At 40.5% G+C, this 15337-nt stretch overlaps 2 protein-coding genes across 4 annotated transcripts; one reads left to right on the top strand and one right to left on the bottom strand.

Annotated features, from left to right (window-relative positions):
• Nucleotides 1–6374: 6374 nt before the first annotated feature.
• LOC104773356 (scar-like domain-containing protein WAVE 5) lies at nt 6375–14390 on the top strand. Of its 3 annotated transcripts, none has more exons than XM_087479819.1 (8): nt 6375–6482; nt 6579–6795; nt 7404–7567; nt 7782–7905; nt 8000–8132; nt 8373–8440; nt 8550–14078; nt 14194–14390. In XM_087479819.1, the coding sequence occupies exons 2-8, from the start codon at nt 6635–6637 to the stop codon at nt 14225–14227; spliced, it is 6213 nt and encodes a 2070-aa protein (XP_087335945.1). In that variant the 5' UTR covers nt 6375–6482; nt 6579–6634; the 3' UTR covers nt 14228–14390. The 3 variants fall into 3 exon arrangements, with proteins under 3 accessions (XP_087335945.1, XP_010496253.2, XP_010496254.2); XM_010497952.3 differs by having other exon boundaries at nt 6403–6482; nt 7384–7567; XM_010497951.3 differs by having other exon boundaries at nt 6375–6795.
• On the bottom strand, nt 14383–15285 carry LOC104773357 (pollen-specific protein-like At4g18596). The gene is made up of 2 exons (XM_010497953.2): nt 14945–15285; nt 14383–14855 (listed from the first exon to the last, which is right to left on the bottom strand). The coding sequence occupies exons 1-2, from the start codon at nt 15114–15116 to the stop codon at nt 14509–14511; spliced, it is 519 nt and encodes a 172-aa protein (XP_010496255.1). The 5' UTR covers nt 15117–15285; the 3' UTR covers nt 14383–14508.
• Nucleotides 15286–15337: the final 52 nt, after the last annotated feature.

Raw genomic sequence — 15337 nt, forward strand, 5'->3', positions numbered from 1 at the left:
ATGGCCGTCCATGACCTCCAGCTGTTTGATGCAAATCATTATCCTCTGAAGTCTTCGGATGCCATTGTAACCGGTAATTATTTTCTGGATGATTTATCTCGTTATAAGACGGCCCGGAAAAACTCATACTCAGCCTCCCATCGCTATCCTGACAGCCCGTCACTCCCTAAACCCGTTTGTGCTGTGATGTGTTGTTTGAATTATGGTTTCCATTCTCTCCGCTATGGAGACTATGAAATCATGTGCGAAAACTGTTACCTTCTGTGGTTGTCCCTCAAAGTCTCGGAGATCCTTTAGGGTTTCCAGCAGTGATTTTTAGTTTTACCTTATCAATTCGTGACTCTAATTTATGTTTATTTTAAAATAATTGTTTTCCATTTAGTCGTATAGTTTCCCATCTTTTTCATGTATTAAACGTCCCTTTTTTTCTTCGGCTAATTCTATGTATCCACCTTTCATGCTTCCACATTTTAGTATCTACTCTCATGTATTGGCTGAGTTATAGTTTTACGGGAACACGAAAGGTCACGTCGATTCATGTGACGGCTGAGTTATAGTGAATAACGGATGAAATATCAAAATGAACAATCTATATGGCTGAGTTATCAAAAGAAAGGTCGCGTCTATTATTAGGTTAACTTGCCAAAATATTGCTTAACGGCTGAGTTATAGCTTTACGGGAAAACGAAAGATATAGTCGATTCATGTCATGGTTGAGTTATAGTGAGTTATGACTGAGTTATCGAAAAAGACAATATGAAAACAAACGATTGATCTATATGGCTGAGTTATCAAAAGAAATGTTTTTGTAATTATTAGGTTAACTTACCAAAATATTGCTTAACGGCTGAGTTATAGCTTTACGGGAAAACGAAAGACGCGTTTCATTAAATGTGTTGCACGGTCTTTTATAGTTATTCTCGGGACACAGCGGAATTTTCGCAGCAGTCTGATTGGTGGACTCAGCGGCGGTTACATCCTATGACTCTATATAAATAGGGATGAAGGTTTGGGGAATAAATCATTCGAACTTCCACCAGCGTAAGAAATAGAAGGATGCCAGCAAGAACTCGATCCGCATTGCTGAGACAGGCCCGGGAAAGGATAGCCGCCGCATCCGGCAATCGGGAGCCGGAAAATCCCATTCCACAGGAGGTAGGAGAGACGTCCCGATCTCGTGAGGTCGCTCCAAACTCAAATACTGTCGACCCTGGTGTGTCTCCCCTTCAGCTAGAACTCCGAGAGTACCGAGCTCGGCGAAAGAGGATGGGCGCGTATATTCGGGCGCTTCGGCTGAAACTTGACCAGCTCCATCGTTTTTACCGTTTAGAGGGAACCATTCTAGTCCTGGAAGACCTTATCGTTGAAGGTTACTTCTTGGCACACTGGCGAATGCTCCGTCTACTTGATGAGCACAAGGCGTGCAAAGAACTGGTCGATCAGATGGATGTACCCGATCTCCAGAAAGGCGATCGCGAACCCCTGAGGGAAACCGCCTTCCCGTTCGTGACGGATGTCTGGGCCTATCGAGCTTGCTTGACTAGGTTAATCCGATATGTCAATTTCCTGGAGTCGTCGGGTGAAGCCTTCCGCGAGCGCCATCTTCTTGAAGGCCCATGTGCCTTTATAGAGGACATGATGTCCAGAGGCTCCGGATTGCCAATCGAAAGGCTAGAGGCCTTACAACGGGTACGAGATTTCTGTCGAATTGCGGTGAACAAACTCGTAGTGGAGGAACCATTGGAGACTGACATATCTGGCCCAGCTCCCGTTCTGCGATTGCAGGACCGTCCAGAACACTAGAGGGTTGGTGGCGAAACTTTTCGATCGGGCTCCCCCGACCAGAGATCTCTCGTTTAGGCGTTGTTATTATATATATTTTTTGTTGTTGTTTGGATGAAGTGTAATGGAAACTAATCAAAACGATTTTAGTGAAGTTTAATGTCATGGCTGAGTTATAAAATTTACGGCTGAGTTATAGCTTTTACGGGAAAACGAAATATATAGTCGATTCATGTCATGACTGAGTTATCAAAGAAACAATCAAACGACTGATTTATATGACTGATTATATGGCTGAGTTATAGTTTATTACGACTGAGTTATCATGATATAGGACGAAATATATCGTCGATTCATGTGATGGCTGAGTTATAGTGTGTTATGGCTGAGTTATAGTGTGTTATGGCAGAGTTATACTACTTGACAGATGAGTAATACCACAAAATAAAGTAATAATACTTTGACAGATGAGTAATAACACAATATAAACTATAGAGCACAAGTTTTCGCATTGTGCCCAACTTGCTTACATCGCGAACATGCGTGTTGCTTCCTAGGGCGTTTATTTTCAGTGGCAACTTCCAAAGATGATTTAATCCTACACTTCTTTGGTCTTCCTGGCTGGTTCACAACAATCGGAGGCAAGCACTTCTGATTATCCACAATTTCAGGAGCAGGGAATGATTCATCTGGAGGCATGATTGAACCAGCCCATCCGTTAACCAAATCGACACTCCTAAATTTCGTATCGCACATGGATATACGAGACACATCCATATGCTCTGCAGCTGCGATTGCATGGATGCATGGTATTTTCTCGTGGTCGAAACGACGGCATGTGCAACTTTTTATTTCTAAATTTACAACATGCAAAGATGATCCATATTTCACTTGAACACGTACAACATCAATCGTTTGTACCTCCATAAGTCTTGCTTCGGTGACACGGCCCTATAAGGGAGTAGAACAAAAAACAAAACGCTTTAGGCTGAGTTATGAAAACAATTATGGCTGAGTTATTGAAACAACAATGGCTGAGTTATGGAAACTATAATGGTAATGGCTGAGATAAGGAAACAATTACGGCAGAGATATGGTAACTGTTACGGCTGAGTTATCAACATTGACGACTGACTTATGTAAAATTACCTGTAATAGTTTCTCAACACCTCGAGTGAGCGTTGTTTGCTGCGATTTCGCATCCTCTCTCCATTCAGAAAACCATATGGTCATCATATCCCGTATCGATTCTAGAAGTTGAACTATGGGAAGACTTCTAGCATTTGACAGTGCATGGTTCATTGATTCTGCAATATTCGTTGTCATTAAATTGTACCTTTCACCCGGGAAATGAACACGCGCCCACATTTGGACACCAGCTCGTTGGAGGTATCCATGTAGTTCGGGATGACGTGCTTCAATCTCATTGAAAGCCTCATTAAAATCAGTTAGCCTAAAACACTTTGCCGCTTTTTTCACCAGAGGGAACAAATGTTTTCCTTTGAACTTCACCAAGATGTTCTTATACAAATGGTAAGTGCAAATATCACGTGAAGCCAACGGATACACTTGACGAATCGCTTTCCCTATTGACTGATGTCTGTCAGAGATTACCGCAAGATCCTTTTCGTCTGGAATGGCAACTTTGAGTTGTGTAAAGAACCAACGCCAAGACTCATCATTTTCAGTGTCAACAACAGCGAAAGCTAATGGGAAAATTTGAAAGTTACCATCCTGAGCTAGGGCTGTTAGAAGTGTCCCTTTGTAACTACCATGGAGAAACGTTCCGTCGACAACAACAACTTTGCGCATGAAAGCAAACCCAGCAATACTCGCACCAAAAGCAATAAAAACATATTTGAATCTATCTTCATCACCTATTTGAAAACGCGTGACTGTACCCGGATTTTCCCTTTTTAACTTGAATATGTAAGAAGGCAACTCGCTAAAACTTTCCTCAGGAGTTCCCTGATGGATCTGCCTTGCATTCAGTAGCGTTCGATATGCCTTCCAATAACCCATTTGTCGACACCAACAAATTAATAAATCAGCCATAATATATAAATAACTCAGCCGATACATTCGAATAAGTCAGCCTTAAATAATCAATAAATGAGCCATAAAATGTAAATAATTCAGCCTATACATACCTATAACTCAGCCATTGTTATCAATAATTAACTCAGCCTATACATACCTATAACTCAACCATTATTATCAATAAGTCAGTCGAAACATAGTAATTACCTTTAGACTAAATTGCTTATTGAAAATAACTCCGACACTTTTAGGTTTAACATCTGGACGAAGATCACCAAGATAGTCCCTGTAAAGACCTGCTAGTACATCAGCTGTTGATTGACGGCATCTAGTAGAACGTTCCGTCACAGAACATGTGTGTTCCGAATCGTATACACGAACATGAAAATCCGGGTCATCCCCTTGTACAGATGCACGAACTCTCCAAATACATCCTTTAACCCAACACCTAAAAACCACTTGTCTCGGATTTGAGACTGGTACATTAAAATCAAATCCATCCCTAACCGAAATAAGTTTCACGTGATTCCTGAACTGCTTTTTGCTACTGTATCGTTGTCCTACAGCAATTTTTAGCGTTGACACCTCCAACCTAATAGCCTCCGGATTCATCTTCGATCCGGCAAAGTTATCATCTCTATGAGCTTTCTTCTGAGGAGGCGGAGTAGGTGGGTCTTCCACTGTACTCTGAGGCTCGCCCAATACAGAAAACTTCTCGTCATCAGATGACTCACCATCGGAGTCGTCGAAAACATCAAATCGGGTTGAAAATTCATCGTCTTCTTCTTCGTCAGATGCTACTTCAACAGCTTCTTCTTCGTTTTCTTTGTCAACAATCTTACCATAATCAAAACAAGTGCCTTCAAATCCCCCACCGCACACTTCGGGGGTAGATTCTGCTTTCGAGTCTCTGCTTCGCCGAATCATACTTCCTCTAGCTCCACTAGTTTCTGTAGACTCTTTCGCCGAAAACTCTACACAGAGACGTAGCTGATCGGTTTTCCATAGACCCAAAAAACATTGCAACTGTCGATCATTGGAGACAAAAACTGGTGGAGTATCATGCGCCATATGTTTCATTGCCCTGTTCGAGAACATGTAGCTCAGCTTTAGCTCATGTCTAAACGAGTCCAATCCGTAGTCTTCAAGAACAAGCTTAACAAGCTTGTCGTATGTTGTGCCTCCATCTATCTGCACAACTATACACCCTCTCTCGTCGGAGTTAAATACATATCTCTTGTCTTTATCCAATTACCGGACACAACTAGTACCGGCACTGGATCCATGAAATATAATGAAGAACAAGGTAGAGAAGAACAAAAGTAGAAGAACAAGGTGTGAAGAAGAAAGTGAAGAAGAAGTAGAAGAACAAGGTGAATAAGAAGGTAAAATAGTTCACTTATTAACCAGTTGAAGAACCAGAGTCGAACGATGTTTCGTATTTCCGGAGAAAAAGATGATGACATGGAATGCTGACATGGATGTTGCATCCGACGTGGCAAATCAGCCATGAAACAATACCATAACTCAGCCTAACTAAAACTCAGCCACAACATGAAAAACATTACAGTAATTAAAAAGCAAAAAAAATTGCTGCCAAACTCAGCCGCTTCATGAACTGAAAATATGTAACTCAGCCGTATCATTTGATAAGTCAGCCGTAACTGAAAAACATTTAGTAATTAATCTTTTGCCAATAAGTCAGCCGTCAAACGGCTGACTTGTCGATAAGTCAGCCTATTACGGCTGAGTTATAGTTTTTTACCATAACTCAGCCGTAACTACATCTCATAAGTCAGCCATTTTTCATAACTCAGCCAGTCGGAAAATGGCAACTCAGCCGTGTCGTTGTGATAACTCAGTCAAAATTTTGACAACTCAACCGTGTCGTAGCGATAACTCAGCCAAAATCTTGACAACTCAACCATCATGTGAAAACTCAGCCATTACTACAGCTGAGTTATGCGCATAACTCAGCTAAATTTAATAAGTCAGCCATAACTCATGGCTGACTTATAAGCGTAACTCAGCCAGATTTTCATAAGTCAGCCGTCCGCTCTTACTCAAATGTTTTTTTGAGTAACTCAGCCGCAACATACCTATAATTCAGCCGTAACATACTCTGTATCGCGTTACGGCTGAGTTATGGTACACGTCAGCGATTTCTGACGTGGCGTCTGACGTGGCAATGGCATTTTTGTAATAACGTTTTTTCCGGTAACATAAAACAGGGGCACGCTGGGTATTTTGAAAATACCCGAAACATTCTAGTAATAAAAAAGTTTTTTTTTATTCTGGTAATATTACCTAAAATGAGTAATATTTGAGTAATTCACCCTAAAAGATTTCTAAAAGTATTTTGTTATATTAATATTTTATTTGTAAAATAACCTGTATTTTATTTTGTTTAAAATGCCCAGCAATGTTATATATAAAAAAATCAGCCTGGTAACTATAAACCCAATAAAGGCCCATATACATGATGTAATCTCAGGCCCATATTGTCCGTGACGTAAAGGGGTTTATTAACAAAAGAAGAAAGTGACAAATTTATCTGGAAAAGCTGAATCAAAAATGTACACACAAATGATATGAGCATATAAGAATCAAAACTTTAGACTTCTCTAATTATGATTCATACAGAAGCTTTTATTAATTAGGTAAGGTTTCAAATTAATAAAGAAGAAGGAGTCAGATTGATTCATCAATGGTGGTCACAGCTTTTATTTATTAACTTATTATTATTATTATTAAAGCTCTCAGTTTCAGAGAGAGAGAGAGAGAGAGAGAGAGAGAGCGAGCGAGAGAGACAATGCCGTTGGTGAGGTTCAAGATACGGAACGAGCTAAGCTTAGGTGGGCCGGAGCTAAATCGTAGCGCCGCCGTGGAAGATGAGGAACCCAAGGCGATTCTCGGCGCTGTTGAAGTTGCTGGACTCATCGGCATACTTCGTCAGTTAGGCGATCTCGCCGAGTAAGTTTCTCCTACTGTTGCATTACCCTTATATAAGATTTTTTGAATTCGGGGTACTTGTAGCTTGTTTCTTGTGATTAGGATTAGTTTTAGCTCATCAATTTTATTTTTAGCTCGAGTTTGAAGGGTTTCAGTTAACATTTCTATATTTTGATTTCCGTTAGGGGGTTTAGGGCTTTTTGCAATAGTTTTGATTTTAAAACTCAGTTCGTGGAACTAGTAACTGATTAATTGACTCTTAGGAAGTGAAGTGTTGATTTTGTGAATATCCTGGTGAAACCTCAACATGGTTAACTTGAGTTTAGGATAGTTCAAATAAAGTAAAGATTGCTAATTTATGTAAACTTCTCATCTATTGATGATGAGAAAGTGAAGTTTCTTAACGGGAACCATGGATTATGAGTTTTTTTCTTTCTTGTTGGTGTTGTCTATACACGAGGAGATTGGTGAAAGTTTTGCATAGTGCGTTTTGCAAGAAGATGTTAATTCTCCCGTAGTCAAAATCCTTTCTTTTATAACTCTCTTGCATGGAATAAAACATAAGTTTGCTCAGAGCGAATGTAAACTGATAGAGAGTTCTTTAACCAGGTGGCATTTCTTACATGTAGATTTTCCGCAGAAGTATTTAATGGCATACAAGAAGAAGTGACTGTTACAGCGTCTAGGTGTCAGAAATTGACAAGCCGTGTTAGGCGGATAGAGTCTGCGCTGTCACCTCTTGAAAAGGCTGTGCTCTCACAGACAAGCCACATTCATTTTGCATACACAGCAGGTATGGCTTTACTCATGCCCCTCACCTATAGGCCTCTGGTCTTATTTTTGAGTTTCTGTTTCGAAGGTTCTCTATGCCTTTTTATCCTTTTCCCTGTACCACTCTTGCTTTCTTATCCTGCACCTCACTTGTGTTAAGGGATGGAAGATTTTATGATCACATTTCCTCCAAATTTGCATGATATATTTTTAAAAAGTTTTTGTTTCTCCTGTAGGCACTGAGTGGCATCCTCGTATAAGGAATGGACATAGTCATTTTGTGCAGAGTGATTTGCCACTGTGTGTTATGGAAAGTTATGAACAATGCAGAGATCCTCCTCCTTTGCATCTGCTTGACAGGTAAGAGACAAGCTTTTAGTTTAATTAATCCTAATATAGAAAATAATACATTGGATCTTTCTTCTGAAGTGGCTGATTTTCTTCCTTCTTGCAGATTTGCTATAGGTGGTCCTGGATCGTGTCTGAGAAAATACTCTGACCCAACATTCTTTAGAAAGGAATTAGGCAACCCCAATAAAGCAGATGATATCAAGGTCCAGAGAGATCAGGCTCACCGCAAGAGAAAGGTTTGTAATTATCTTAATGGATTTACGTTATGCTGCCTGAACCATTCTAAGAGTTTATTTTCTGTTTATGAAGTCTTTCCAAATTCTTACAACTGTACCATACCATTTGTAAAAGAACCTTTGTGACCTGAAGAAAATATGATTTTTTAAGACATCTCAAGTGCTATGGTTCTTATTGTTGTGCATTTTTGGCTGGTTTAACTAATTTTATATCTGATTTGTGCTTCGCTGAAATGACAGAAAAAGAGGTTACCACAAAGAAACATTTGCAGATCAAATGCTGTGTCTACATCTGATGAAACCAATGGGTGGGTGATTTGAAAAATATAGACGTAGTAATTCTCGTCAATTCATGTTCTAAATATGCAGTATAGTTGCTCTTGACAATTAAATTTGCTAACCTGAATTTTTGTGCAGGGCTCATCTCAGTTCTGTTACTGATGACAGACAGACAACATCTCAGAGTACTTCCACAGTTGACATGCCACGTAGCTCTAATATGCAGGATTTATCTGATATTATAGACCAATCTCAACTGCAAGATGCGCAAGAACAAAGTGAAGCACAAGTACAATCAGATTTCCAAGATTCATCGAAAGCTCGTGATTCTATAACTGGTTCAGGTTATATCGAGTATGTCATCAATCAAAGTCCTGTTAATGAGCCTGAAGTGAAGCTAGTAGAGGGTTATCTGTCTGGTTCCGTACAACCTGCTGGTGGAATAGGTTCAGTGGCTCCTGAAGGCTGCATTGTTGTTGTAGATGATAATATCCTATATAACCCTTCAGAAGACCTACATGGGTCTTGTGCCTCTGTTGTTCCTGATAAGAAAAAAGAAACATATGAACCGATGGAAGAGAAAAGCAGCAAAGTTGAAGAAGTGTCAGAGATACATGAGTCAAAATTTGGTCCAGAGACACCAGACAGGGTTAGGCAAAATCAAAGGGACTTTGATAGGACGCATATTTTGTTAGATGAGGTAGATATTGTGCGAGAAAAAGAGAGTAAGAGTCAGGCCAACAATATTGATGAAATACTAGTAGTTGAGAGCGAAGAAGAAGATAAGAGTGAACAAGGAAGTGAAGTAGATGAGTTTGTGGATGCACGTAATACAATCGAGTCGGAATCGGACAGTGATCTTGATGGAGTACCAAAACCAAAACTGGAGCATTATTTTGGGGATGTTAGTACTTATTGTTCGGAAGATGCTAACAGTGATAACAATGATGGGTCAGAAGAAGATATACCATATGAACAAATGGCACATGATCTACACCATGAAAACCCTCTAGATGAATCTTGTTCAGGTTCCTGCCTTCCTAATGATGCTAATGTTTCCTGTCGCCTTTCAGATCCAGTGTGTGGGAAAATTCAGTCTCATGATGAGACTTTTCAAAAGCCTTGGGAATTTTTTGCCATGTGCCCTTCATTATTGGCTGAAGAAGCCTTTCCCAATATAGCAGTTTTGCGAGAAGAACCTGTTGCTGAACATCCCGTTTTGGCAGGAGACTCTTCTAATGAAATTTTTTCATCTGAAGATCCAACATCCTTATGTCAGTCACTGAAAGATGCAATTCCTGCTGAAAAGACACTGCCAGAAGAACATTTGGCCAACTATCCATCTCTCGCAGAAGCTGTTATCCATGAAAAGAGCTCACCAGGAGAGTCTGTTGCCAAATTTCCGTCTTTTACAGAAAGGATGGAGCTTTCGAGTGAGGATTGGCCGAGGACAGTTCGAGATGTACCGGGAATCCTCCCCCAAGAAAAAATCTTGCCTGTAAAATCTCTTCCCAAAACTCTGGCTGTGGCAGAATCTGTGTCTGACACTATGACCCAGTCAGGAGAACCTGACGCAGTTCATCCATCTTTTCCCAACGCTATTCAAGAAAAGAAAATTTCACCAGAAGTTATTGATTCGAAAAATCTGTCTGTGCCAGAAGCTGATTCACACGAAAAAATCTCACTTGAAGAATCTGTTGGCATATATCCGTGTTTGGTAAAATCTGTTCCAGATGAAAGGTTCTTGACAGAAGAACTAGAAGAACCTGCCACCACAGAAGAACTTTTGGAAGGGGATCTTTATTTGGCAGAACTGCCTAAAGAAAAGGTCTTGCTAGAAACATTTGTTGGTTCGACACGTCCATCGTGTGCCAAAGCCGGTCCAGAAGCGAATCCATCATCAGAAGTTCTTACTTCCACAAATTTGTCTGTGACCGAAGCTGTTCCACAAGAGCAAATCTCACTCGAAGAATTTGTTGGCGTAAATCCGTATTTTGCAGAAGCTATTCCTGATGAAAGGTTCTCGCCAGAAGAACCTGTCACCACACATCTGAAAAAATCCGTGGCTATTGAAAAGGTCTTGGCAGAAGAGCTTTTGGAAACATATCCTTCTTTGGAAGAATTGCCTGAAGAAAAGATTTCGCATGAGGAAACTTATGATGCTACTGATCCATCTGAAGCTGTTAGTGATGAAGATATCTCATCAGAAGTTTCTAATTCCACAAATTTGTCACTGGAAGAAGTTGTTCCACAAGAGCAAATCTCACTTGATGAATTTGTTGGCAGAAATCCGTGTTTGGCAGAAGCTATTCCTGATGAAAGTTTTTTGCAAGATGAACATGTCACCACATGCCTCTCTTTGACAAAAGTGGCAGCAATTGAAGGAGTCTTGCCAGAAAAACCTTTGGAAACATATCTTTCCTTGGCAGAATTGTCTAAAGAAAAGATTTTGCATGCGGAAACTAATGATGCCACACATCCGTCTGAAGCTGTTCGTGATGAAGAAATTTCATCAGAAGTTTCTGATTCCACAAATTTGTCCCTAGAAGAAGCTCTTCCACAAGAGCAAATGTCACTTGAAGAATTTGTGGGCATAAATCCGTGTTTGACAGAGAATATTCCTAATGAAAGGTTATGGCCTGAAGAACCTGTCACCCCATATCTCTTTTCGACAAAAGCTGCGGAAATTAAAGGAATCTTGCCAGAAAAACCTTTGGAAACGTATCCTTCACTGGCAGAGTTGGCTGAAGAAAAGATTTTTCATAAAGAAGGTGATGATGCCACATATCCATCTCTTTTTGAAGCTGTTAGTGATGAACAAATCTTACCAGAACCTCTTGATTCCACAAATTTGCTTGTGGCAGAAGCTGTACCACAAGAGCAAATCTCAGTTGAAGAATGTGTTGGCAGAGATCCATGTTTTACAGAAGCTATTCTTGATAAGAGGGTTTTGCCAGAGGAACCAGTAACCACATGCATGTCTTTAACAAAAGTGGTGCCCATAGAAGAAGTCTTGCCAGAAGAAGCGTTAGAAACGTATGCTTCTTTGGAACAATTGCCTAAAAATAAGACCTCACTAGAAAAATCTGATGATACCAAACACCCATCTTGTGCCAAAACTGAAAGTGATGGAAACATCGCACCAGAAGTTCTTGATTCAACAAGTTTGTCTGTCGCAGAAGCTATTCCACAAATGCAATGCTCTTTTGAAGAATTATATGGCATAGATCCGTTTTTGGCAAAAGCTGTTACTGATGAAAGGATTTCGCCAGAAGAACCTATCACGACATGTCTGTCTTTAGCAAATGCTGCGCCTATCGAAATAATCCTTCCAGAAGAAGCTCCGGAGGTGTATCCTTCTTTGGAAGAATCGCAAGAAGAAGAATTCGATGATGGCACACATCCATCATTTTCTGAAGCTGTTGGTGATGAAAAGATCTCGCAACTAGAAGGTCCTGGTTCCACATATCCATCTTTAGAAGAATCTGTTCCGCGTGAGAAAACCTTACATGAAGAACCTGTTAGCACAAATCCGTTTTTGGCAGTAGCTGTTCCTGATGAAAGGATTTTGTCAGAAGAACCTGTCACCACATGTCTGCCAATGACAAAAGCCGCGCCTATCGAAACAATCTTTCCAGAAGAATCTTTGGAAGTGTATCCTTCTCTGGAAGAATCGCAGGAAGAAAAGATCTTGCAAGAAGAAGAACTTGATGATGACACACATCCATCATTTTTTGAAGCTGTTGGTCATGAAAAGATCTCGTCACTAGAAGATCCTGATTCCACATATCCATCTTTGGAAGAATCTGTTCCGGACGAGAAAACCTCACATGAAGAACTTGTAAGCACAAATCCGTTTTTGGAATTAGCCGTTCCCAACGAAAGGAGTTTTCTAGACGAACCTGGCCTCATATATCAGTCGTTGGCAGAAGCTGTTTCCAAGGAAAATAACTTGCCAGAGGAACCCTTGCCTACATATTCGTCTTTGGCAGAAGCTGTATGCGATGAAAAGATCTCTCTAGAAGAACCTGATGCTTCATGTCCAACTTCTGCAGAAGCTGTTTTTGATGAAAATATCTCAGGCTCAGAAGCTCCTGTTTCCATGATAGAAACTGGTCCACACAACAAAGTCTTCCCTGAAGAACCTTTTGCCATGGATAGTTCCTTGGCCGAAGCTGGTTTTCATGAAAAGATCCCAGACGCAGAAGCTCCTGGCTCCACAACAGAAACTGGTCCACACAACAAAACCTTCCCTGAATTACATGTTCCCGACGGCGATAGTCTGCCAAAAGAACCTGTTGCTACATATCTGGCTTTGGCAGAAGGTATTCCTGACCAAAAGGTATTTTTGGACGATGCCGCACTTCTACTATTTGCAGAAGCTATTTTCGACCAAAAGTTCTCACCAGAAGTTCCGGATACCACTTATCCCTCTTTGAAAGAACCAGAAATGCATGTTGCCGCACCATCTTTGGTAACAGATCTTCCTGCTAAAAACATCTTGGTAAAAGAAGGTGAAGCGTATGATGAATCCTACCCAGCATCTGACGTTTCTATGAATCAGAAAACTGGTTTGACGGAATCAGAATCTGCTGAAAGAACAATTCCCTTGAGTGGTGGTACAGTCACAATTTCTTCAGATACTCGGGAATCTCTTTCAAATGGTACAAATGTTGAATCAGTAAGTATATGGAGCAATGGGGGACTCCTTGGACTTGCGCCATTGAAACCTCCAGTTTTTGCTGAGCCTAATTCGGTAAGCGAACATTTACAGAACGAGATCAACAAAGCTAGTGTTCTTTCTACAAGGAAGCAGGAATCAGCAAGTAGATCAGTTGAGAATACTGAGAAAAGCTCACTTCCATTAGTTGTTTCAGATCCTGCATCTCAACAGCACAGCAACATGTTGAGTCCCTCTCACCTACAGAGCACTGGAACATCATTCAGAGTCTTTGGCTTAAGTCATAGACTACTCATGGCTGGGTTTCGTGGAAACTCTTCTTCGAGTTGCAAATTTGAATCCTTACCTAGTAGTAGCTATAATACCGGAGTAGCAGCTGAAAACAAGTCTCAACAAACTCGTGGTGACTCAAGCTATGAGGAGCAATTGGATTATGAATCATCTCTCTTTGGCTCGCCGACTTCATCACCTCTGGTTGAACATATGAAAATATCATTCAACCCAAAAGACGCCTCTCCAGTTCCCAAATTGAAACTGAGAATCCCAAGCCAACCTCAGTACAATGGGGAAAATGCAGATATGTTCCCTACGTTTCAGTTGGTTCCAGAGGCTAGCAACTCTGATGACGACGACAACAGCGATACCTTTTGCCAGTCATCTCCATGTGTGTCAGACAATTGTTTGTCGGATTCTGAGCTGTGGGAATCTGATGAAAGTCCTAAAAAATCTATATCAAGCTTGAAGCACGTTGGAGAGAGAAGTAGGCATGGCGACATGGGTTCTTTCTCTGGTTCGTTTCTGGATCTTCCATGCTACGACGCCGTAGATCATCAATCCACATCTTCAAGACTCGAGCAAGAACCAGTGCCAGATTACAAACCATCTGTCTTAGAGATCATCCGTGATTGGCCACCAAACCAACCAAAAAGCAGTCCCAGTAATGAAGCAAACACAGTTCTGAAGAATACGCAAGATCAATCTCCCGGGTACTTATAGCAAAACTCACTCTCCTTTCGTTCCCTTAAATCATCTGCGTTAGTCGTAGACTCTTAGATCATTAGCCTCATGAGACTAACGAACAAATCCTTCACTGTTAATTAGGCTGTTAGCTACAGATGACGGTGGTGAAAGATAAATCGGTGATAGTGTCTTGATGAACTTAAAATCAAAGAAATCTAACAATTGAATCTTTGTTGTACTTGTACATTCCTCCTGTCATTTCAATTGTCTGATTTCATGTAAAAAAACAAATCTTTTTATAAATCAGAAATATAAATTTGACGCTCTAGAAACAAAAAGATAATAAATTATTTAATTACCGCATTTTTTTTTTGTATTTTATCAAATTACATTCTTTTTTGCTTTTCGTGAAAACAAATAATACATTACATGACGATCTTGAAGTCGCCATCACATTTAGAAAGTGACGTCAGGGACGATTCCGATCTCCTTGAAAGCAGCGGGGCATTCAGCTGAGGGAGTCTTAACCATGAAACCAAGAGGGTTAACGATACGTGTCTCGTGAGAGACGATTCCGTCATTTGCGGTCAGGCTGATCTTAGCGGCGTTACGTAGGTAAGCCTCTTTGCTAACATCACTGCATTCACTGTCTGGTGATTCAACGAGCACGAGCTCGCAAACTTCCTCCTCGTGGTCACCGGTCACTTCCATTTTGTAGCTCCCTGACTTGTCTGTTACGGCTTCTTTTGTCAACGTCACGGTTCCGTTTACTCTGCTCCTGCACTCTAGCTTCACTTTCGCTCCTAAAAAATTCACAAATGTAGAAATTATAATAACCATAACAACAACTATAGATAGAAGCGATGTGTAGATAAATGTATGGAAATGTTACCTTCAAGGAATTTGCTGAGACGGGTAACGAATTGGACACGGCATGTATCACAGTAAACCGATCCCTGAATCTGGAAACGGTCAAAGTCATCAGCGTCAGCGACGGCCACGCTGGCTAGGGAGGATAGGCACACGGCGGAGACAAGGAAGAAGAAGATGGCTTTGGATGCCATTTTGTTTGAAAATGTTTTAGAGATTCTGGTCTTTTTTGATACCTCTTCTCTTTTGTAATCGTTTTCTTTCTTGAGATGTTGTTAGAGAAGAGGACAACTAATTCACAAGAGCCACAAAGTTCGGTTTTATACAAAGGAAAACCAGTAGTTATTTTTAGCTAATTAGAAACTAATCGTTCAATGGTAAATTAAATTAATTACCGAGTTTGTTAACTGTTTTA

This window comes from Camelina sativa, chromosome 12, assembly GCF_030686135.1.
Source record: "Camelina sativa cultivar CO46 ecotype springtype chromosome 12, ASM3068613v1".
NCBI lineage: Eukaryota > Viridiplantae > Streptophyta > Magnoliopsida > Brassicales > Brassicaceae > Camelina > Camelina sativa.

What these genes read in the sequence shown, in the direction of transcription:
- LOC104773356 (XM_010497951.3), top strand. Translation starts at nt 6,635, where the DNA reads ATGCCGTTGGTGAGGTTCAAGATACGGAACGAGCTAAGCTTAGGTGGG. An exon ending in TCATTTTGCATACACAGCAG is followed by an intron (nt 7,568 to 7,781) that starts GTATGGCTTTAC and finishes TTTCTCCTGTAG; the next exon opens with GCACTGAGTGGCATCCTCGT. An exon ending in ACATCTGATGAAACCAATGG is followed by an intron (nt 8,441 to 8,549) that starts GTGGGTGATTTG and finishes ATTTTTGTGCAG; the next exon opens with GGCTCATCTCAGTTCTGTTA.
- LOC104773357 (XM_010497953.2), bottom strand. Translation starts at nt 15,116, where the DNA reads ATGGCATCCAAAGCCATCTTCTTCTTCCTTGTCTCCGCCGTGTGCCTA. An exon ending in TCTCAGCAAATTCCTTGAAG is followed by an intron (nt 14,856 to 14,944) that starts GTAACATTTCCA and finishes TGAATTTTTTAG; the next exon opens with GAGCGAAAGTGAAGCTAGAG.